This window comes from Echiichthys vipera (genome assembly GCF_963691815.1).
Source record: "Echiichthys vipera genome assembly, chromosome: 22".
Lineage (NCBI taxonomy): Eukaryota > Metazoa > Chordata > Actinopteri > Perciformes > Trachinidae > Echiichthys > Echiichthys vipera.
In genome coordinates, this window is record NC_139847.1 from 6,935,782 (window position 1) to 6,958,255 (window position 22,474).

General features: G+C 42.2%; 2 protein-coding genes and 1 long non-coding RNA gene across 3 annotated transcripts; all 3 read left to right on the forward strand.

Moving 5' to 3' along the window:
• The first annotated feature begins 5,189 nt into the window (after positions 1-5,189).
• On the forward strand, positions 5,190-6,223 carry LOC310963773. The gene is made up of 3 exons (XR_014593706.1): positions 5,190-5,328; positions 5,434-5,558; positions 5,844-6,223. It is a non-coding gene; the product is annotated as an uncharacterized lncRNA (long non-coding RNA).
• Positions 6,224-6,258: 35 nt separating this feature from the next.
• LOC310963940 (protein mono-ADP-ribosyltransferase PARP15-like) lies at positions 6,259-11,573 on the forward strand (the record flags this gene model as incomplete). Its single annotated transcript, XM_083936897.1, has 12 exons — positions 6,259-6,848; positions 6,931-7,167; positions 7,705-7,929; positions 8,025-8,079; positions 8,195-8,341; positions 8,952-9,014; positions 9,097-9,273; positions 9,378-9,560; positions 9,650-10,273; positions 10,428-10,564; positions 10,723-10,903; positions 11,287-11,573. The coding sequence occupies exons 1-12, from the start codon at positions 6,378-6,380 to the stop codon at positions 11,571-11,573; spliced, it is 2,787 nt and encodes a 928-aa protein (XP_083793023.1). The 5' UTR covers positions 6,259-6,377.
• Positions 11,574-13,430: 1,857 nt separating this feature from the next.
• LOC310963941 (protein mono-ADP-ribosyltransferase PARP14-like) lies at positions 13,431-22,442 on the forward strand. Its single transcript, XM_083936898.1, has 14 exons — positions 13,431-13,665; positions 13,760-13,884; positions 14,168-15,697; positions 15,780-16,016; positions 16,253-16,477; positions 16,578-16,632; positions 16,748-16,894; positions 18,421-18,483; positions 18,566-18,742; positions 19,044-19,226; positions 19,317-19,958; positions 20,113-20,249; positions 20,915-21,095; positions 21,928-22,442. Exons 1-14 carry the CDS (start codon positions 13,497-13,499, stop codon positions 22,212-22,214), a joined length of 4,158 nt encoding a protein of 1,385 aa, XP_083793024.1. The 5' UTR covers positions 13,431-13,496; the 3' UTR covers positions 22,215-22,442.
• The last annotated feature ends 32 nt before the right edge of the window (positions 22,443-22,474 follow it).

A 22,474-nucleotide genomic window follows, 5' to 3' on the forward strand; every position in this document is an offset into this window, starting at 1 on the left:
TACTGGAAACTCGTGCACAAAAGGTTTCGTCATCCATTTTTCCTCGTAATCCTGGATGTCACATCTCACTGCCTTTTAAGGACTTGCTTCCACATTGAAGTTCCTCATGTCGGGTCATGTTTTATCTCGGATGTCGCATCTGCTTAATTAACACTGTAGGTTTAACATGCTCCAAAATGCAAAGTCACTTTTGCACAGAAATCGTGCTCCTGCAGAGCTGTTTTTCCTAGTTAATTAGGTCAGATCTTCCTCCAATCTCTTGTATATTTGTTCAGGATTTATTTGCTAAACATGGTCATTCTAACTGTGATGTAGCATCTTGAAAATGAAGCACTGACTCTCCCACTGCGGGGTGGTGTAAATATTTGTATTGGGACTCCATTCCTGACTCCAAAAAAACAGAAATACGGGAAGCTTTTAAAATAACAACTTTAAGAAATGCGCCCTTAGACAGAAATCTCAGTTTCTTCCTTGGAACTCAAAATGTTTGTACTGGTAATCGGGATCATTTTTAATCCAAGAAGAATTAGTTTCTTCGGAGCGGTCAGACATTTTCCGATGGTACTTTCATTGTAGTTGCCTTTAAATATTATATGTTATTACACTATGAAGCATCTTTCATTTAAAAGCCCATCTAGGGACAAGCATTACAAGTCATGGCAATTTGTGCAGTGTGTTCAGATGAACGTTGTGTGGTCCGTCTCTATGGCAGAAGTCCCCGCAAAACGGAGCATCAGTGATCTGTCGAAATCCGCCATATTGCGCGATTTGCATAACTTGCGGATTTCTGGTTTTAGGGCCGTCTGGAAAACCATTTTTGAGCTCTGAATATTCTGTAATAATCAACAGCAAATATCTGCATATTCAAGCTGTCCGGCAACCCTCTTTTTACTCCCTACATTTCACTGTACACTACTGCCAGTTTGTTTTTTTTTGTTGTTTTTTTTAACTAAAACTCATCTTGCGAAACACAAGATCTCAGCATTGCCTCAACCTGTTATGTTGTCAGCCAAAGGAATGTGGTGGGTGTCGTGTGAGCAGTACGTTTGACGTAAACTAACAGATTACATGAAGTGAAAAAGAAAGCAGCCATCCTGCTGACAGCACAATCTTTGATCAGGGCTCAGAGTCTCTGGGCGCACTCACACTGTCGATCCGTACCGTGCCCCATGCTTTAGGGTACTTGTCCCCCCCTCCCTCTCCCCCCGCGCCCCAGGCCCGTTTGTACTCACACTACCTGGGCCTCGGCGAATGCTTCTTGCTGCCTATACGTCATCACGCCGTAACACGTCACACGCATTGATTGACGTCATTGCGGTGCGTCGCTTTGTTTACAAATCTTTCCACAGACCGCAGAGTTTTTGTGCGTCTTGTCGACTGTTTTTGAATCTTTTTATCCGACCAAATCTGCAGTAAACACTCCACCTCCACATCACATCAACGTGAACCTTTCGCCGCCATTGTTTTAAATGTCCGCGCATGGTCCATCTGTTTTTTCTATGTCCCAACAGGCGCACATAAAATGACGTCAGAATCGCCGTAGGCCTCGAGCTCGTACACGTGCGCACGCATGTGCTCGTACATGTGCAAACACGCTCTACAAAAGCCCACCTCTCCCAAACGGGCCGTAACCGGCAACCGTACCACTGGTCGACGGAACTAGACTTTAGGCGTGAAACGTGCTTGGGCCCGGTTTGGATGGACAGTGTGAGTGCGCCCAGAGCTCTGACTGCTCTGAACTCCCATCAAATTATTAAACTAGGCAGCACTGATCCAAAATGAATCAGTATTCTGTTACTGTATAGTCTATTTCTCACATAAAGCTTCATTCAAAACTTTAAAGCATTATTCTCTATCTACACACACCAGGCAGCTTGGTTATAATGTGACTCTGAAAGAAGTGTCTGTGTCTCCAACATGCACAGGCTGCAGTGTTTCACTGGAATTCAGAAATCAGCGGCTTATTACTCTTAATTGCTCCGAATCTCAGCCTACATGCACACCTCTTAAGCCTACACTGTTGAAAAAAAGCAGCTAACGTTGTTACCAGAACGACAAGTTAGCGACTGTCCTGTAGCTGCCTCGGTTGCGCCCACATTAACCGAGCGTGAGGAGAGAATAGAGAAAAGAGAGAAGAGAAAAGCAACCACTGAAATGTAAACACCGTGTTGAAACATGTATCTTTCTGTTTATTAAAGGACATTATTTTTTTAAGGAATGTGTAAAAAAACAAAAACAATCTCCGAATATTCAGGTCCAGCTCCGTCGGTTTTAAGCTGTAAAGTGGAAAGAATCAAGTCTCTGCTTATGTTTCTGTCCCTTTGAAATAAACTTGTATTTAGAAAAATGAAGACAAAATGAGGTGTGGATTAAATAGCAATATTAAGAATTAAAGTTGTCATCTGTAACTTTGTATGAAAAATGTTTGTTTATATTCATATTTGCTTAATGTCAAATATCCCGAGAGCACATTGAGACACACGATCTGTGAAAACACCATGAAGCTCCTTTTGGCATCTGCTAGCTCGTCTCTCTCTGTCCATCTGTCCGTCTTTTCTCTCTCTCTCTCTCCTTCTCTTCCTCCCCAACCGAGGCAGACAGATGTCCATCCTCCACAGAGCTGGGTCTGTCTGTTCCTGTCTGTTATAGTGAAGGTTTTTGTCTCCACCGTACTCTACGGGGGAATTGTTGGGTCTATGTAAATCATAAATAAGTCATAGAGTGTGGTCTTTACCTAGTCTGTAAAGTGCCCTGGGATAACTTTTGTTACGATTTGGCACTGTAAATAAAATTGAATTGAAATGAATTGGCACTAGCCCACATAAAACTGACAACAACAGCTCCTCCCCATCTCCAAGCTACGGTGAAACGTCTAGCACCGGACAACTGGACGCCCCATCACTCTGAGGACTTGTCCGTCAAGGTTCTCCTCTGTTCTGGCCCTAATTACATCTGGACATTAGACTCTACCACAGGCAGAATAACCATCTTTACCTGATGAGTATAACTATCAACAAATACTTAAATGCTGCTTAACCGCATAAAGCATGGGTGTCAAAGTGATCCAGTAAAGGGCCGTGTGGCTGCAGGTTTTCATTCCAACCAATCAAAAACACACCTGGTCCAACAAACCAACTGTGTGAAGACAGTTCAGGTGATTGAATAAGTGGAGTCAGGTGTGTTTTTGCTTGGTTGGAATGAAAACCTCCAGCCACACGGCCCTTTACTGGATCAGTTTGACACCACTGGCATAAAGCAACATAAACATAAACATAAAAAACACAAACACAACAAATTGAATAAAATTATTTTACATTATCTTCAACTCAGATTTCATTGGGCTGTAAAAGTCACTGTATGAGGTTGCAAAGGTTAATTGCATTGACAGGCTGAAAACTCCTGTTTTATTGCTGTCAGTGTACCAGTTTCTAATCTTAGTAGGACATCTAGTGGTTTAACCGGATAATGCCTCAGGATGTCAGTTTAACACCAAAACTTCCTGTCGTCTATTTTGGTTTGTTGTACATTTGTTTCTATGGTGTGAAATAAAAGCGCATAAACTCTTAGCACCATCACTATCATGCTTCAAGTGCAATGGGACGGAAAGACTCTTTTGATAGTTGGACTACTGCATCCAGTCCACAACGCAGATGCCAGTCTGGTGTTCAACCTAAAAAGTTCACACATTTCTCATTCTCTCTTTTCTACACTGGTTAACATCATAAAGCAAGAGACACATTCCTGCGAGGAGTATAAACATGAACCACAATTTTCCTGGCATTGTTGGTGCAAATAACTGAATATAATGATTGTTTTATATTATCTTATGTACAGATTCCATTGGGCTGTTACAGTCACTTTATGCGGTTGTAAAGGTTAATTGTATTGACCGGCTGAAAAATGCTGTTTTATTGTTTTATTGTGAGTGCATCAGTTTTTAATCTTAGTAGGACATTCAGCGGTTTAAACAGATAATGCCTCAGGATGTCAGTTTAACACCAGAACTTCCTGTTGTCTCCTTTTTTCCCCTACATGAACTTGTATAACCATCATTATCATGCTTCATGTACAATGAGGCGGAAAGGCTCATTTGATAGTTGGACTACTTCTTCAGGACCATATTGTTTTTGTAAGTGCGCACTTGCAAACACCCAATGCAAATATGAGGATTTAAATGGGAATAATTCCACTTTCAGTACTTGAAAGTGAAACTAAGTTAAAGTACCTCAGATACCACCTCAGATACCACGCTAAGGAGTAGAGCCGCTGCTCCTTAGCGTTAAAAGGAGCCAGTTGAGGTGGTTCGGGCATCAAGTAAGGATGCCCCCTGGGCGCCTCCCTAGGCAGGTGTTCCAGGCACGTCCAGCTGGGAGGAGGCCTCGGGGAAGACCCAGGACTAGGTGGAGAGATTATATCTCCACACTGGCCTGGGAACGCCTCAGGATCCCCCAGTTAGAGCTGGTTAATGTGGCCCAGGAAAGGGAAGTTTGGGGTCCCCTGCTAAACCTGCTGCCCCCGCGACCCGACCCCGGATAAGCGGATGAAGATGAGATGAGATGATGATCCCACCTTTCACTGAGGAGCTGAGGGATGATCAGGTGCAGTACTAGAATATAAAGTTCAAAATTTAGAGTTTGAGGTGAAATGGATGAATATTGACGTTCTTTGAAGCTTATCTGAATCAATTTGGAAAATAAAAGTTAAAAAAAAATGCCCAGTTTTCATTTTTAGTCCTCGCTAATTTGAAGTGCAATTACAGTATCAGGCTTTTGTGAGAAGGATGGTTAATTACAACTGATGCATTTGATGACGACACAAAGAAATGGGTTTGAATCTGATCTGTGGCCCTTGCTGCATATCACCCCCCCCCCCCCTGTCTGTCTATCTAATTAATGAACAAAAGGGCAAAAAATAAAGAATTAATCTTATCGTCGACTGACCCAGCTACCTGCCCAACAAGATGAACCAGTGCAATGCCTCAAAGGTAAACATGAACTATTTATGTCACTGGGTGTGAAAAGAAAAAACATGAAAGTGAAAGTAAAGCACTTCAGATCACAAAGTTAACTCAAGAGGCACGGTGGCATACTAACCAGTGCCTGACTCTTTAGTTTTTTGTTTTTGTTTAGTTTGTTTAGTTCATAATTGTATGTAAAATGGATGAATACCAACATCCGGTGTTCTTTAGAGGGGAGCAGCTGACACTTTTAGAGAAGACAAAAATCAGGGGGCACTTTTACAATAGAGAGGATTCGGGGGGAGGTGATTGTGGAATGATTGAAAAGGTTGGAAGCGACACCTATAAAATCTGTTTCAAGGAAAAAGAAGGTAAGGAATTCCATTTTGCTCGAATGAGTTAAAGGTTCAATATACACTGCAGTTTCAGGTTAAATGTAAGATTATGTTGAGATTTTGGACTTGTTGTGTTTTCAGACCAGGAAAGGGTTTTGCAGAGGAAGTTTCACACCATCTCCCGTCCTTCTGGAGAACTACGTCTGACTGTGAGCCGAACCGATTCTCCACAGACCACTGAACAGCCATCCACCAGTCAGTCACAGGTGAGAAAACACCGCACCAGAAAACTTTGGCTGACAGGTTCATGATTACAGTAAACGCTGAGTCATTAACATTCCAGGGAAATAATCTGACTAGACCTGTACCCCGGGGGAATTTCTGGGAAGATTCAACACGTGATAATCAAAATCTTGCGTACGTCATAGTGCTGGCTATTGTGACAACACAATCTTCCTCTTCCATTTTTTTTGTCATTTATAGATCATAAGATGTTTTATAATACTTAGATTACTATAAATTCATTTGTTTGATATTGCTTTTTTCTGCAGACATTCACAAACGCAAACACAAAAGGCCTTGAGAAGATTTGCAAGTTAGATATTTTAAAACCGAACCCAGAGAACCCTGTGGTTGTAGGAGGCGCTGAGGCAGTGAATGAGAGGATTGCAATCCTGGAAGAGAGCCTGCCAACCCGGAAGGACTTACCAATTGTGGGGAAGCAGTTCCAACTGGTAGAAGAAGAATTTAGTCGAGAAATGCGTGCACATTGCCCAGAAGTTAAAATCCTCATAGGAAATGACTTGATCACCCTGGAGGGCCCTGACAAGGACGTGCAGTCAGGAGCTATGAAACTTGATGAATTGATCAAAAATATAAAAGTAAAGAGAGTTACGCTCTGTGCAGCTTTAATAGATTTTATAAAATCCAGCAATGCCATCTCAAACTACCAGTCTCGCTTCCAGCTGAGCCTCAGAAATCCTGTGTCCCTAGAGGTGGGGTCAGATCTGGTCCTGTCCAGTTTGTCGTCTGATTCCCTGGATGAGGCTGAGGCAGCAGTGCAGAGAGATCTTACTGTGGCCAAAATGCTGCTGCAGGGACCTGCAGCTGTACCTCCAGACCTAGACAGAGTGAAGGAACTCCTCATCAAAGCCAAGAACAAGGAAAACTCTCAAGAGCTCAGAGTGGATGTCAACTTCATTCCAGGACCCAGTGGAACCGCAACCACCAAAGTACGACTTGTGGGCTACCGTGAAAATTTGAACAAGCTCAAAGAGGTTTTGAATGACTACCGGATGAACCAAGTTGGGACTCAGCCGAACTTCCAAGCTGAGGGTAAAGTGGGCATAAAGCTGCCAGAGAGCTCCTGTCAGGTACTAATTAAGGAACAGCAGGGTGTGCCCTCTCCAAATGTGCCAGCTAAACCACAAAGCAGCCCCAGCCCCCGCAGCTTCACAGCCCCACCCATTCCGAAGCTGCGCTGTAAAACTGTTGGGAGTATTGCAGTCAACAAGATAAGTCTGGAGATCCAGCTGGGCAGTTTGGTGGATGAGCAGGTTCGACAATTTCTCTTCTACTTTACATAAAATAATACAGCAGCAATGCAACCACTCACTGACGTTCACCTTATTTCCACAGGTGAATGTGTTGGTGGTGCCCATGCTCAACAAGCAGCTAACTTCTACTAAAATTGGTAAAGGCCTGTTGCATAAAGCCGGGATTGCAATCAAGTCAAAGTTCGACTCAGTGGTGACAAATTGCAGCCTCGCCCCTGGTGATGTTCTGCAGGTCGACGCGCCTCAGTCTCTGGGCTGCTCCAAGCTCTTTTTCATTGAGTGCTTGCCGTGGGATGGAGTGAGAGGGCGGAGTGTGCAGGTAAAGTGAAATGCTTTCAAAGTGAAAACCCTATGAGGGCAAAATTCAAATTCAAGTTCAACTGACTCACATAAAACCAATGTAGTGGACTTTACAGCAGCGCAACTGCACAAACATTTAAATGCCAGTAATCTTGAAGATTGCAATTGAGAATTTAAATATTCTAGGCCTAGAGCTGCAACGATGAATCGTTAACCCGGCTAGTTATGAACTATGTTGATGATTGATTAAATTAAAATAACAATAAAAAAATCATTGTAAAATCTTAACAAATAAAATGCTATTGATCGACTGAAACATCATAGATTGGATCAAAACAGAACCGTTATGACACTGCTTGAAACAATCTAGTTTATTCAAATTTAAACAAGGTTTTTCTTCAAAGGCATGTTTTAAGGGGACTTCCGTTAAAAAACTGGGGTATCTTTTTCTTTGAGTTAAGCTCTGCTGTATGTTAGCGTATAACACATTTTTAGAAAGCAATGTTAAATGCAGTGGTAACTTTTGAAAACAGTAAACACTATTTCTGTTTCACAGGCACTTGGTAGTGGGCTGAAGAGGTGTTTGGACCTCTGTGTACAGCAGGGCTTGTGCTCAGTGGCCTTTCCTGTTATCGGACCTGGAATTCTTTTCAAATACCCGCTGAAAGAAGCAATTCAAGTGCTGACTGACAACATTAAACAGATTGGATTATCTGCGTCCTCTGGGTCTCTCTCCACCATCCACATCGTCATTAAACCTGACTATCCTGACTCTGAGGAGGTGACTACCAACACTTGAACAACTGTTTAAACTCTTTTGGTGCGTCCATGATCTATTTATCAGAAAGCATTCAATATAAATGTTTTCATTAACAGTGCTATCATGAAGTCTACAGGCACCTCAGCTCAAATATGAACCAGGGAGGCCAAGGTAAACTACTTGGACTACTTTGAATACCTGTTAATCATAAATACTCATTGTATTTGTAACATTTGTAACCAAAATAACAGACCAACATGACATATTGTGTTGTTCTTTCTCTTAGCAATCTTCAGGTCCCTCACCGGTGACCTTGACGACATCACAATGACGGTGGGAGGTGGGGTTAAACTACACCTGGTGTTTGGTGACATCACAAATGAGATTACGGATGCTGTGGTGAACTCGACTGACTTCGTTCATTTTCGGAATGGTGAGTGAGAGCTGAGGTCAAATTTTCACTTATCCATTTATATACCTAAACATTTATGTGGTGGATTGGTACAAAATGTGATACGGGCACTCATGGTTTCTAGTTTATGTATCCTGATGACTTTGGTGAGCGTTTGACTTTTCATTCAGCGCCAACATGAGGTTAACAGTTGTTAAACTATTACATAAAAGACTGTCATTGTCATGCAGAGTCGTGTAATTGCGAATTGTGCTGCAAAATGTACAAAGCTGAAACCCTGCAGTTCTCTGACTGGTGTGGCATTTTAAAACCAAACCATGTCCATATAAAAGATTTTGCACTGATCTTTTCAATAATTTCTCCGCTTCCTTGTGTGCTGCGCTTTCAGACATTTTACCTGTCACTTGGTAGAGTCCAAATCCATGCTGTGACGCAAACTCATACCGGTGTACTATCTATACTGTTCATACCTTACACCCCTACTGGGTAGTGTAATCCATAATACTATAGTATTGGAATATAACTGTAACCTAGCATCAAATAGAAAAGTACATCAAAATTGTACTTATACTTGAGTAACTGTTGTTTGCATACATTCCACTGTTGATTATAAATATGATTTATTCTACAGGTGGTGTGTGCAGGGCCATTTTAAATGTAGCTGGACCAGAGGTGGAGGCTGAACTCAGAGCAGGTGAGAAGGGAACCAGCGAGACATGTTAATGCATCAGTTACTTAAAATGTCTCTTTTCATGTTTCCTGTTTTTTGTGTGCAGCAAAATACAACCAGGGAGACATATTTGTATCCCAGCCTGGATCGTTCCCCTGTAAAGCCATTTTACATGTCGATGGTAAAGAGGACGCTGCCACTATTGAGCGACTGGTGCGTCGCATCGTTGACTATTGTGAATTGCTTGGGTTTGAGTCCGTCGCCATTCCTGCTATCTGTGCTGGTGAGTATTTGGTAAGACCTTCTACAGGATTCATTTTTTAAAAAGAACCCTAAATGTACATTTTGTCAGTCAGTGTCAGTTTTAATAATTTAATTATTGTGCAGGAGCCGGTGGGTTGGTCCCTGGTGTCGTGGCAGGTGCCACCCTCCGAGGGGTCAAAGCAGCAACGTCGTCCGCTCCTCTAAAGTATCTCACTGACATCCGCCTCGTCCTGATTGAGATCAATGTCTTCTTGGCCTTCAAAGAGAATGCAATGCAAATGTTTCCCAATGCTGTAACCAACAGAGGTGATTCACACGGCCTTCTGTCTAGCTTTTTGTTTTTTCAGAATCCTCTTATTTGAATTTGCACTGATTTAATTTGACCCACCTTGCAGTGACAGTACCTCAGCTGCCTCATGTACAACAACAACAACCAAGACAACAACAGCTTCCTTCGCCTGTGGGTGCAGATGCAAGCATCCTCAAAACCAGCTCCACAAGTCAGCAGTCTGTCGTCGTGACTGTCTCCAGAAAGGATGTTGAAGATGCCATAAGAAAGCTGAAGGATCTGTATCAGACTCAGTGCTCCACTCAAACGTTCAAGAAAGAGGAGCTGGCAGGCCTCACCCAGGACGGCATGAAGGATCTGAAGCAGCTGGTGGAGAGCGAGGGTCTGAACTTGCAGGAGGACAAGTCAGACCGTGGGGCCTTTACAGTGAGCGGGTTAAAAGATGGGGTCAACAAGGTGATGCAGATGATTAACACATGCCTCACAAGGGAGGTGAGAGTCAGAGAGGAGGAGGATCTGTACAGCCGTGTGGCTTGGTGCATCCTGGGACAAAGTGGCAACTGGGAGAGACTCCCCAAAACAGCCAATCACAAGCTGGAAAATGGTGATGTAGCAGGAGGGATAGTGGACGCACAGAGCGTTCAGTGGCTTGTGGATCTGCAGGGGATGAAGGCCACGAGACGATTAACTAGACGGACTGCAAAGCTGAAACGACTTGAACATCTCTCAGGTGAGAAGAAGCGATGATACACAACACAACGACAGTCTGTGTCTGAGACCTTTCACATATTCAGCTCAAACATACATTTTGTAGGTACGTATATACATTAGGTTTGGAAACAAATCACATTTACTCTGAGTATCTAACATTGCACTTCTTTCAGACTTCACTCTCCCTTTGTACTGGGACAACATGGCTGTGGGTGAAGCTTTCAAGGCGGTTGCACTGCAGCCAGACTCAGCAGAGTACCGGACAGTGAAGGAGGCCTTCAAACGAACTGCCGCCAAGACTGTAATGAAGGTGGGCAATTTTCACTGAAGGACATTTAATAGAATAAACCTTTTATATTTCGCTTCTCTATATTATATACGTATTAGATACAGTACATTTAAAAAGATCTTTACATCCTTTCAAGGTAAATGATCATTTTCTTGTTTTTTTTTTGTTGTTGTTGATAGATCGAGCGCTTGCAGAACGTCCATCTGCGACGCGCCTATGAGGTGCAGAAGAAGCACATCTCTGATAAGAACAAACAGCAGGGCGGAGCCGGTGAAAAGCTTCTGTACCACGGGACGACCCAGGACAACTGTGACTCCATCATGAAAACTGGATTCAACAGACGCTTCTCTGGGCAGAACGGTAAAGATTTTGTCGTCGTCATCGCTTCAACATCTTTCTGTTTATTCAGAACAATTCACTGCTGTTGCCTCTGTTTTAGAAACATCACTACCTACTGTATGCAGCAGCGTTTGAGGAGAAAATGCTGTTGGTTATTTATTATTAGTTGGTGATAGAGAGTAGGATGGTAGCTAACATTGAGGTCTCTGGACTCATGAACTCTGTATCTCTACAATCCTGGCTAGAGCCCTGATTGAAAGCACATATATCACATTTATTTCTGTGAAAAACCTCTCTTCTGAAACTGACATTCATTGTAATCTTTCCTCAACCAAGTAGTTTGAGTTGCCGAATCTTAACCAAACCCTTAACTAAAGCTGTGTCACTGTTGTTTTTGTGCTCAGCAACTTTATTCGGACATGGAACCTACTTTGCCGTAAACGCCAAATACTCAGCCCAACCCACCTACTCAAGGCCAGCTGCTGATGGCTCCCAGTTGATGTTTGTGGCCCGAGTCCTGACCGGCATCTACACTCAGGGCCACAGCAACATGAGGGTCCCTCCTCCTCTCAGTGACCAGCGGCCCCACGAGCGCTACGACAGTGTGGTGGACAGAACGGACAACCCCAACATGTACGTTGTGTTCCACGATAACCAAGCGTACCCAGACTACCTCATCACCTTCAAGTGACACTGAGGGGAAAATGAAGTGAAGAAATGTACAGAAAGATGGTTAAACTAAGTTTCTTTGTTATATTCATACATTAAAGACATTTGAACATGACATAAATCATCAGTTTTTAATGTTTAAGTGAAATGTTTTTTGCACAAACTTTAGATGCCTGGTTACCTGCAGGGTAAATCCTTCATGGATGAGCATGCTTTACTGTTGCACTTTGCACAAGAATTAATAAAATTCAAAATCATTGATGGTGTCTCAATGTTTTCTAATATCTCACATACACATAGACACTAGTGAATATACTGTCATAAAATGATTCAGTTCATCTTTTATTTGGTTTGTATTTGCATTTGTTCTTGTACAAAGAAGAAAATGGGAAGAAACTGATTTTATAGATCGATATGAAGAGGTTGAAAGAGCTCTTTGTGGTACTCAAGTAGAAACATTGATTTACACTTAAGTTTAATGTTGCATTCTGTAAGATTTTCATCTAGTTAATGGTTCGTTAAGTTACTATTTATCAAAAAGTGAGTTAAACAATGGTTATTGAGTATATGATCCACTGATGAAAGCGCTTGTAATTGCTGCTTTGCCAGGATTTTGTGTCACTCAGCTTGTTTTTGGTATGTTTCTGCTCCCTAGTGGTCATACATTACCGGTAATTAATGCAGCTTTAAAATGAACATGCTGTGTCTCAGTGACGTGCAGTGAGGGTTGGGGTTGGGGAGGCACTGACTCACAAGTCAGATTTACAAACATACAGTAGGAAGCCAATAGGATAGGATAAGAGAGTAGGAGTGAATCGGATGCTGAAAACCATTTTAAAACACCAGTGCCACTGTATATTGCAGTATATCTTACCTTTACTTGTAAATTACTTCTTGCTTTGACGGAAAGTGCAGCTTTGAAAAATGTCTTAGTTTAGAAATCAAATCCTCCATTTTCAGGGGGAGTAATGACAGCTTGTCTCTAAGCTCTACAGCGTCGCACAGCACACTTCTTGTGTTTGCTTTTTGCACAGGGGTCAGAGTTCACCGTGACCTGGCTGATGGCAGGCTATCAGGCTGCTCACTATCGCCGCCTTCCTTGAGGCAGAGGCAGCATTCTCCCTGTGGATTTACTAATTGACCGGATTGTTCTTTGAAACTTACGAGAATATTTTGGGAAAATCAAGAATCAAGAAGAGTGCCCAGAGGGGTTGTTATTTTAATTCTTCTCTAATTTGAAGTGCTTGTTTTTCCTCTCACATTACAAGATCACTTATTTCAAAATACATGTTAAAATTAGATGAAATGACAGTATCAGTCCTTTGTGAGAAGGATGATTAATTACGTCTAATGAATTTGTCGGCAAAGCAGTAATAAAAGTTGTTGAATCGAGGATGTAGTCACTACCACTTTGTATTCAGATGTTAAAACCAAGATAGAAACCAATTAACACATCAGATTAACATAATTTGTGTTTTAAATAATGATTAGTTGTTGATTCGTTATGTGGTTGAAAGTCTCGTACAAAGACACAATGGAAAGAAACTGATTCCACAAAACTTGAGTACAACTGTAAATATCATAGAGGGAAGTTAAAGCTGCATGAATCAGTTTTATGTATGATTAAAATGTAACACTGAAACCAATAATCATCACACAAATAAATGGGTTTGAATCTTATCCGTGGTCCTTTGCAACGCACAAAAAGGCCAAAGAAATATTGTAAAATACAACATCATCAATGTAATCATCGTCACTACATAACCAGGGTGATGCCTTCAAGCTAAACCTGATCCACTTATGTCACTGGGTGCGTCCATTTACAAATAAATGAGAAAGTGAAAGTAAAACTTAACATAGGCACTTCAGGTAACACAGAGGCACGGTGGCATAGTAGGAAGTGCCTTATTTATTAAAAGTTTTAAAGTTCACAACTGTATGTACAATGGATGAATACCAACATCCATTGTTCTTTGAAGCAAAGCAGCTGACGGACAGAGAGAAGGAGAAAATCAGAAGGCACTTCACCAAAAGACGAGACTCTGGGGGAGGGGATTGTGCAATTGAAAAGGTTGGAAGCAAGACCTATAAAGTCTGTTTCAAGGAAAAAGAAGGTAAGTTCAAATGAATTGTAGGTACAACATACACTGCAGTTACAGGTTGAATATAAGATTTTGCTGAGACCTTAGACCTGTGTTGTGTTTACAGACCAGGAAAGGGTTTTGCAGAGGAAGTTTCACACCATCTCCCTTCCTTCTGGAGAACTACGTCTGACTGTGAGCCGAACCGATTCTCCACAGACCTCTGAACAGCCATCCACCAGTCAATCACAGGTGAGAAAACACTGCATCAGAAACTTTGACTGACAGGTTCATGATTAAAGTAAACGCTGAGTCATAAACATCTTAGTGAGATGATCTGACTAGACCTGTTTGGGGGGATTTCTGGAAACATTCATCATGTGATAATCAAAATCGTGTCTACGTCATAGTGCTGGCTATTGTGACAACACAATCTTCATCTTCCATTTATTTTGTAATTTATAGATTATAAGATGTATTTATTAGACTTAGATTACAATAAATTAATTTGTTTGATGTTGCTTTTTTTCTGCAGACATTCACAAGGGCAAACACAAAAGGCCTTGAGAAGATTTTCAAGCTAGATATTTTCCTCATGTATTTCCTGCGAGACAACCCTAAAGCATATAAAGTGTTACAGAAGCAACTCTCCTCTATCGGCTGCATGGTGAAGTTAGATTTTGATGAGGAGGAGGTAGTGGTCAGTGGGGATATTGAGAAGGGTCCTGGAGGAGCCTTTGGTGCTGCAGAAAAATGGGAGATACAGGTGGATCGGGTCTTCATCGGCCTCACTGAGAGCTACCTCTGCCATCATGTGGTTGAGCCGAAAAAAGCCAAAATACTAGTGCAGGACCTGTCCTTTGTGACAGATGATATCAAAGTGTACCAAGAGAATGGTTACCCTGTGGTCGTAGGAGGCGCTGAGGCAGTGAATGAGAGGATTGCAATCCTGGAAAAGAGCCTGCCAACCCGGAAGGAATTACCAATTGTGGGGAAGCAGTTCAAACTGGTAGAAGAAGAATTTAGTCGAGAAATGCGTGCACATTGCCCAGAAGTTAAAGTCCTCATAGGAAATGACTTGATCACCCTGGAGGGCCCTGACAAGGACGTGCAGTCAGGAGCTATGAAACTTGATGAATTGATCAAAAATATAAAGGTAAAGAGAGTTACGCTTTGTTCAGCTTTAATGAACTTTATAACATCTAGCGGCGCCCTCTCAAAGTACCAGACTCGCTTCCAGCAGAGCCTCAGAAATCCTGTGTCCCTAGAGGTGGGGTCAGATCTGGTCCTGTCCAGTTTGTCGTCTGTTTGTTTGGATGAGGCTGAGGCAGCAGTGCAGAGAGATCTTACTGCGGCCAATGTGCCGCTGCAGGGAGCTGCAGCTGTACCTCCAGACCTAGACAGAGTGAAGGAACTCCTCATCAAAGTCAAGAGCGAAGAAAACTCTCGAGAGCTCAGAGTGGATGTCAGCTTTGTCTCAGGACCCAGTGAAACCAGAACCACCAAGGTACAAATTGTGGGCTACAGTGAAAATGTGAACAAGCTCAAAGAGGTTCTGCATGACTACCAGATGAACCAAGTCGGGACGCAAAAAGTGCTGAACCTACCGGATCCTGAACTGCTTGACTGTTTTGATAAAATCCCAGGCCTGATTGGCATGAAGAAGACCAATGTGACTTTAAAAGTCTCACATTTCCCATACCCATGTGTGCTTGTATCTGGTCCCCGTTGTCTGGTCCAAGATGCCCAGAGGGCCCTAAACTCAGCTCTAGCCAGTCTGACAAAAGACACGTTGGTTCTAGATGGACTAGGGGCTCAGCAGTACTTCCGGGCAGAGGGTAAAGTGGGCATGGAGCTGATAGAGAGCTCCTGTCAAGTTGTTATCAAGGAACAGCAAGGTGTGCATTCTCCAAATGTGCAAACTAAACCACAAAGCATCACATGCCCCAGCACTAGCAGCTTCACAGCCCCACCCATTCCGAAACTGCGCTGTAAAACTGTTGGGAGTATTGCGGTCAACAAGATAAGTCTGGAGATCCAGCTGGGCAGTTTGGTGGATGAGCAGGTTCGACAATTTCTCTTCTACTTTACATAAAATAATACAGCAGCAATGCAACCACTCACTGACGTTCACCTTATTTCCACAGGTGAATGTGTTGGTGGTCCCCATGCTCAACAAGCAGCTAACTTCTACTAAAATTGGTAAAGGCCTGTTGCATAAAGCCGGGAATGCAATCAAGTCAAAGTTTGACTCAGTGGTGACAAATTGCAGCCTCGCCCCTGGTGATGTTCTGCAGGTCGACGCGCCTCAGTCTCTGGGCTGCTCCAAGGTCTTTTTCATTGAGTGCTTGCCGTGGGATGGAGTGAGAGGGCAGAGTGTGCAGGTAAAGTGAAATGCTTTCAAAGTGAAAACCCTATGAGTGAGGGCAAAAGATGAGATTAAATACAAGTTCAACTGACTCATATAAACGGGGGAAAGGGGGACTTCAGACTGCTGTTGAGTTAACTTCTTCAAAAGCCCCCTCTGCTGTATGTTAGCTTACAACACTTTAGAAATCAATGTTAAATTCAGTGGTAAATTTTGAAAACTCAAAGGGAACGTCTAATTTCTGTTTCACAGGCACTTGGTAGTGGGTTGAAGAGGTGTTTGGACCTCTGTGTACAGCAGGGCTTGTGCTCAGTGGCCTTTCCTGTTATCGGACCTGGAATTGTTTTAAATTACCCGCTGAAAGAAGCGATTCAAGTGCTGACTGACAACATTAAACAGATTGGATTATCTGCGTCCTCTGGGTCTCTCTCCATCATCCACATCGTCATTAAACCAGACTATCCTGACTCTGAGGAGGTGACTACCAACTCTTGGACAACTGTTAAAACCGGTTTGTAGATGTGTGTGCATTATTTATTCATGAAAAAGTGTTTAATGCCAGTGCTTTCATTTACAGTGCTACCATGAAGTCTACAGGCACCTCAGCTCAAATATGAACCAGGGAGGCCAAGGTAAACTACGTAGACCACTTTGAATACCTGTTAATCATAAATACTCATTGAATTTTTAACATTTGTAACCAAAATAAAAGACCAACATGACATATTGTGTTGTTCTTTCTCTTAGCAATCTTCAGGTCCCTCACCAGTGACCTTGACGACATCACAGTGACGGTGGGAGGTGGGGTTAAACTACACCTGGTGTTTGGTGACATCACAAATGAGATTACGGATGCTGTGGTGAACTCGACTGACTTCGTTAATTTTCAGGACGGTGAGTAAGAGCCGAGTTCTACGTTTTTTTAATATTTTCATTAAAATATCTCAACATCTACGTGGTTGGATTGGTAGAACAGTTGGTACAGACACTCATGGTCCCCAGTTGATGTGTCCTAATGACCATAGTTGTTTACGTTTCTGTTAATATTGCATGGAATTTGGGAGATGTATGTCATGTATGTTCCCCACTGTATGAATCATAGGTTTGGGGATCCCTTAAACTACCCCTCCACTCAAAAAAGTGATTTGTTTCTGTCGTCTAAAATGTCTGATACTGACTATAGTGAGTCATATCCAAGCAAATGTTGTCACTAGAGAAGATGTTTTCACAAAGATGTTTGTGAACTTTTCTCTAGATTCAAACGTATTCCTGGCAAGCTTTGGTTGGAACATCACTAGTAAATAAAGCAATCGCCTTCTGATATGTTAAACACTATCTTCACACCCTTCAACGGGGGACAAACATCGACACCGGCAAAGAAATCTGAAACCTCCCGTTCAGGACGGACTGTCAGGACAGAGAGAAGACACACTGCCATGCCAGCTGTCAGTCATACAGTCACAAACTAATAACCTAACCAACAGCGGAAACAAATACAAGATGCTAACTACACTTACAATTCTTATTTATATTTTAATATGAATTAATCTGCTTGGATTCATGTTGATACAAACGTAAAAATAATTTAGTTAAGAGGGCTCCTGGGCCTTTTTGGGGGGCTCGAGCTCCCCCTCGCTGGAACGCTTGCTTGTTCATGTAATGGATGTTAAAGTAAGCACTCGCTTTAGCACCCTATGACATTATGTATAGATATAAGTACACAGATACAAGTAAATCAATGTATACATTAATACAGGAGACATAAATAAATAAATACAGCTATGAATAAATAAATAAATGCATGAATAAATGTGTACATAAAGACAGGGGAAAGAATGAATAAATAGAAGAATAAATAAATGCATGAATAAATGACTACATGAATAAATGCATGAATAACTGTAAACATGAAAACAGGAAATAAATGCATGGATAAATAAATACAGATATGATTACACAAATGCTTAAAACATGAGCAAATAAATACCTGTATGAATAAATGTATAGATACATAAATAAAATGATAAATAAATGCATGAATGCATAAAATAATAAACAAATGCTTTACATTTGTTTCTACATTTGTGTTCACCTGCATTTATGTATTTATGTATTTCTGTTTCCATTTGTGAATGGGGTCTCATTTATTCATGCCTTAATTTATTCATTAATTTTAATTCCGCATTTAGTTATTTATTAATTTATTTATTTATTTATTGAGACTCAAGTCATGTTAAGTCCTCCATTCATTTACATACTGCTGGGTATTTAATCCATAATACTTTATTAGTTTATTTGTTTTTTGTTTTATAATCTGAACCTGCAAAATAACTACTCAACAAAACCTTTGAAATAAAGGTATTGGAGTAGAACTATAACATAGCATCCACCAGTGATTATAAATATGATTTATTCTACAGCTGGTGTGTGCAGAGACATCCTAAATGTAGCTGGACCAGAGGTGGAGGCTGAACTCAGAGCAGGTGAGAAGAGAACCAGCGAGACATGTTAATGCATCAGTTACTTAAAATGTCTCTTTTCATGTTTCCTGTTTTTTGTGTGCAGCAAAATACAACCAGGGAAACATATTTGCATCCCAGTCTGGATCGTTCCCCTGTAAAGCCATTTTACATGTCTGTGGAAAAAATGATGCTGCCACCATTGAGCGACTGGTGCGTCGCATCGTTGACTATTGTGAATTGCTTGGGTTTGAGTCCGTCGCCATTCCTGCTATCTGTGCTGGTGAGTATTTGGTAAGACCTTCTACAGCAGGGGTGTCAAAGTGATCCAGTAAAGGGCCGCTCGCTGTGGCTGCAGGTTTTCATTCCAACCAAGCAAAAACACACCTGACTTGAGTCATGCAATCAACTGAATTGTCTTCACACGGTTGGATTTGTTGGATCAGGTGTGTTTTGGCTTGGTTGGAATGAAAACCTGCAGCCACAGTGGCCCTTTACTCGACCACTTTGACACCTTTGTTCTACAGGATTCATTTTTAAAAAGAACACTTTTTAATTGAATTCATAATTGAATTATTGTGCAGGAGCCGGTGGGTTGGACCCTGGTGTTGTGGCAGGTGCCATCCTCCGAGGGGTCAAAGCCGCCACGTGGTCCACTCCTCTAAAGTATCTCGCTGACATCCGCCTCGTCCTGATTAAGATCAATGTCTTCTTGGCCTTCAAAGAGAATGCAATGCAAATGTTTCCCAATGCTGTAACCACTAGAGGTGATTCACAAATTCTTTTTCTATTTAATCAGAATTCTCGTACTTTCTTGGGAATTTGCACTGATTGTTATAATTTGACCCACCTTGCAGTGACAGTACCTCAGCTGCCTCATGTACAACAACAACAACCAAGACAACAACAGCTTCCTTCGCCTGTGGGTGCAGATCTAAGCATCCTCCAAACGAGCTCCACAAGTCAACAGTCTGCCTTCCTGTTCCTTGGTCTCTGCAGAAAGGATGTTGACGACGCCATGACCAAGCTGAAGGATCTGTATCAGGCTCAGTGCTCCACTCGAATCCTCAAGAAGGAGGAGCTGGCAGGCCTCACCCAGGACGACATGAAGGATCTGAAGCAGCTGGTGGAGAGCGAGGGTCTAAACTTGCAGGAGGACCAGTCAGACCGTGGCGCCTTAACAGTGAGCGGGTTAAAAGATGGGGTCAACAAGGTGATGCAGATGATTAACGCATGCCTGCACGGCAGCCTCAGAAGAGAGATGAGAGTCAGAGAGGAGGAGGATCTGTACAGCCGTGTAGCTTGGTGCATCCTGGGACAAAGTGGCTACTGGGAGAGACTCCCCAAAACAGCCAATCACAAGCTGGAAAATGGTGATGTAGCAGGAGGGATAGTGGACGCACAGAGCGTTCAGTGGCTTGTGAAACTGCAGAGGATGGAGGCCACGAGAGGATTAATTAGACAGACGGCAAAGCTGAAACGACTTGAACATCTCTCAGGTGAGAAGAAGTGATGATACACAACACAACGACAGTCTGTGTCTGAGACCTTTCACATATTCAGCTCAAACATACATTTTGTAGGTACGTATATACATTAGGTTTGAAAACAAATCACATTAACTCTGAGTATCTAACATTGCACTTCTTTCAGACTTCACTCTACCTTTGTACTGGGACAACATGGCTGTGGGTGAAGCTTTCAAGGCGGTTGCACTGCAGCCAGACTCAGCAGAGTACCGGACAGTGAAGGAGGCCTTCAAACGAACTGCTGCCAAGACTGTAATGAAGGTGGGCGGCTTTCACTGAAGGACACTGAATAGATTTATAGATATATGCTGTGAGATTTTCAGCTAGTTTCTATCTATCAAAGAGAGATTTAAAACAATGGTGATTGATCATATGACCCACTAATGAAAGCACCGGTTGCCTCTTTGCTGAGTATCACAATCTGCGGTTCTGTGGAGGCATTCCCTCTCTAAATGCAAATACGGCGCCATGTTAGTGACGCTGCTGACAGCGGTTGGTCTGCTGCTGGAGCTCGTCACTGCCGGTTATGGTGCGTTTCATTGTAATCGGGAATCCAGAGCTTCCAACTTCTGAGTCAGGCTATAGAAACAGGTGTGTGTGTGGATTTAAGAAGGTTACATATAGGGAACGGACCGGAAGTAGAGATATGAAGGTGTTTCAATAAAGTTTACTAAAGAACAAAAACAAACAAAAAAAGTTAATTCCTTTGGCGACCGCAAACGTGAGCAGATGGAGGGCTCTGAAAGAACATTTTTTACCACCAAAGAGGCCAGTAGTCATAATTATCACGGATGACTATGACATTAGCCTTTAAATTTCATACCTCTTTATAATATAATGAACACAGTACATTTGAAAAGATAGTCATATCCTTTCAAGGTCATTTAGCTCATCATTGTCTTAATTTTTGTTGTTGTTGTTGATAGATCGAGCGCTTGCAGAACGTCCACCTGCGACGCGCCTACGAGGTGCAGAAGAAGCACATCTCTGATAAGAACAAACAGCAGGGCGGAGCCGTTGAAAAGCTTCTGTACCACGGGACGACCCAGGACAACTGTGACTCCATCATGAAAACCGGATTCAACAGACGCTTCTCTGGGCAGAACGGTAAAGATGTTGTAGTCATCAAGTGGCTTATCGGAAGCTAATGCACTTACTTACTCTTAGTTTCACTGGTTTGTACCCTAATTGTTGCACTTATTGGAAGTTGCTTTGGATAAAAGCGTCAGCTAAGTAAAATTGAATGTAACTTAATGTGTCGTTTGCACCAGTAACCAGTTTGCCTTTAACAACAGCTTCATGCTAATATTTTCCCAACCAAGTAGCTTGAGTTGAGTTGTTAATTGACTATTAACGGAGAAATCCTGGAGAGTCGCTAACAGTCGCTAACAGCCAGACGTGGCATGAAAACGTCTTTTTAACCACTAATGCTGCTCAAAATAACACCAAACCTCTGCAGTAGCATGAGAAGAGTCCCTACACATAAAACAAAGCACCAATGGGCTCCTTCCTTTTGGATTGACTTTGGTAATCCACTTGAATGGACTTTACTATGAGAGGAGCTGGTACCGAGGGCCAGTAGGTAAGTCTTTAAAAACACTCTTTTAATAAACTCTGAGTTCACTAACTACGTTGTTGGTGCTTTGGTTTATGTGTAGGGACTCTTCTCATGCTGCTGCAGAGGTTTGCTGTTATTTTGAGCAGCATTAGTGGTTAAAAAAGACGTTTTAATGCCCCGAGCTAATCAGTGTTAGCCACGTCTCTCTGTTAGCGACTCTTCATGATTTCTACGTTAATAGTTGTTACACCAAAGAAACTGTCTTGATGGTTTATTTCATGTATGTAAGTGCAGAAAAAGACCATGGGATGATTTTGTGCCGTAATTAAACTTTAACATAACATTTAACTGAAACTGTGTCACTGTTGTTTTTGTGCTCAGCAACTTCATTCGGTCGTGGAACCTACTTTGCCGTAAACGCCAACTACTCAGCCCAACCCACCTACTCAAGGCCAGCTGCTGATGGTTCCCAGTTGATGTTTGTGGCCCGAGTCCTGACCGGCATCTACACTCAGGGCCACAGCAACTTGAGGGTCCCTCCTCCTCTCAGTGACCAGCGGCCCCACGAGCGCTACGACAGTGTGGTGGACAGAACGGACAACCCCAGCATGTACGTTGTGTTCCACGATAACCAAGCGTACCCAGACTACCTCATCACCTTCAAGTGACACTGAGGGAAAAATTAAGTGAAGAAATGTTCAAAAAGATGATACGTTTCTTGGTTATATGTTTTGGGTAGGTTTAAAATGTACGTAGATCTTTAGTATTTTATGTTTTTTGCACAAACTTAGTTGCCGGGTTACCTGCAGGGTAATTCCTCCAGGAGTGAGGATGTTTACTGTTATACTTTTGTTTATTAGATAACAAAGAGATACTGTTAAGACAGTTTTGAGTCATACATTTACTGCCAATCATGTAAGCATTAATA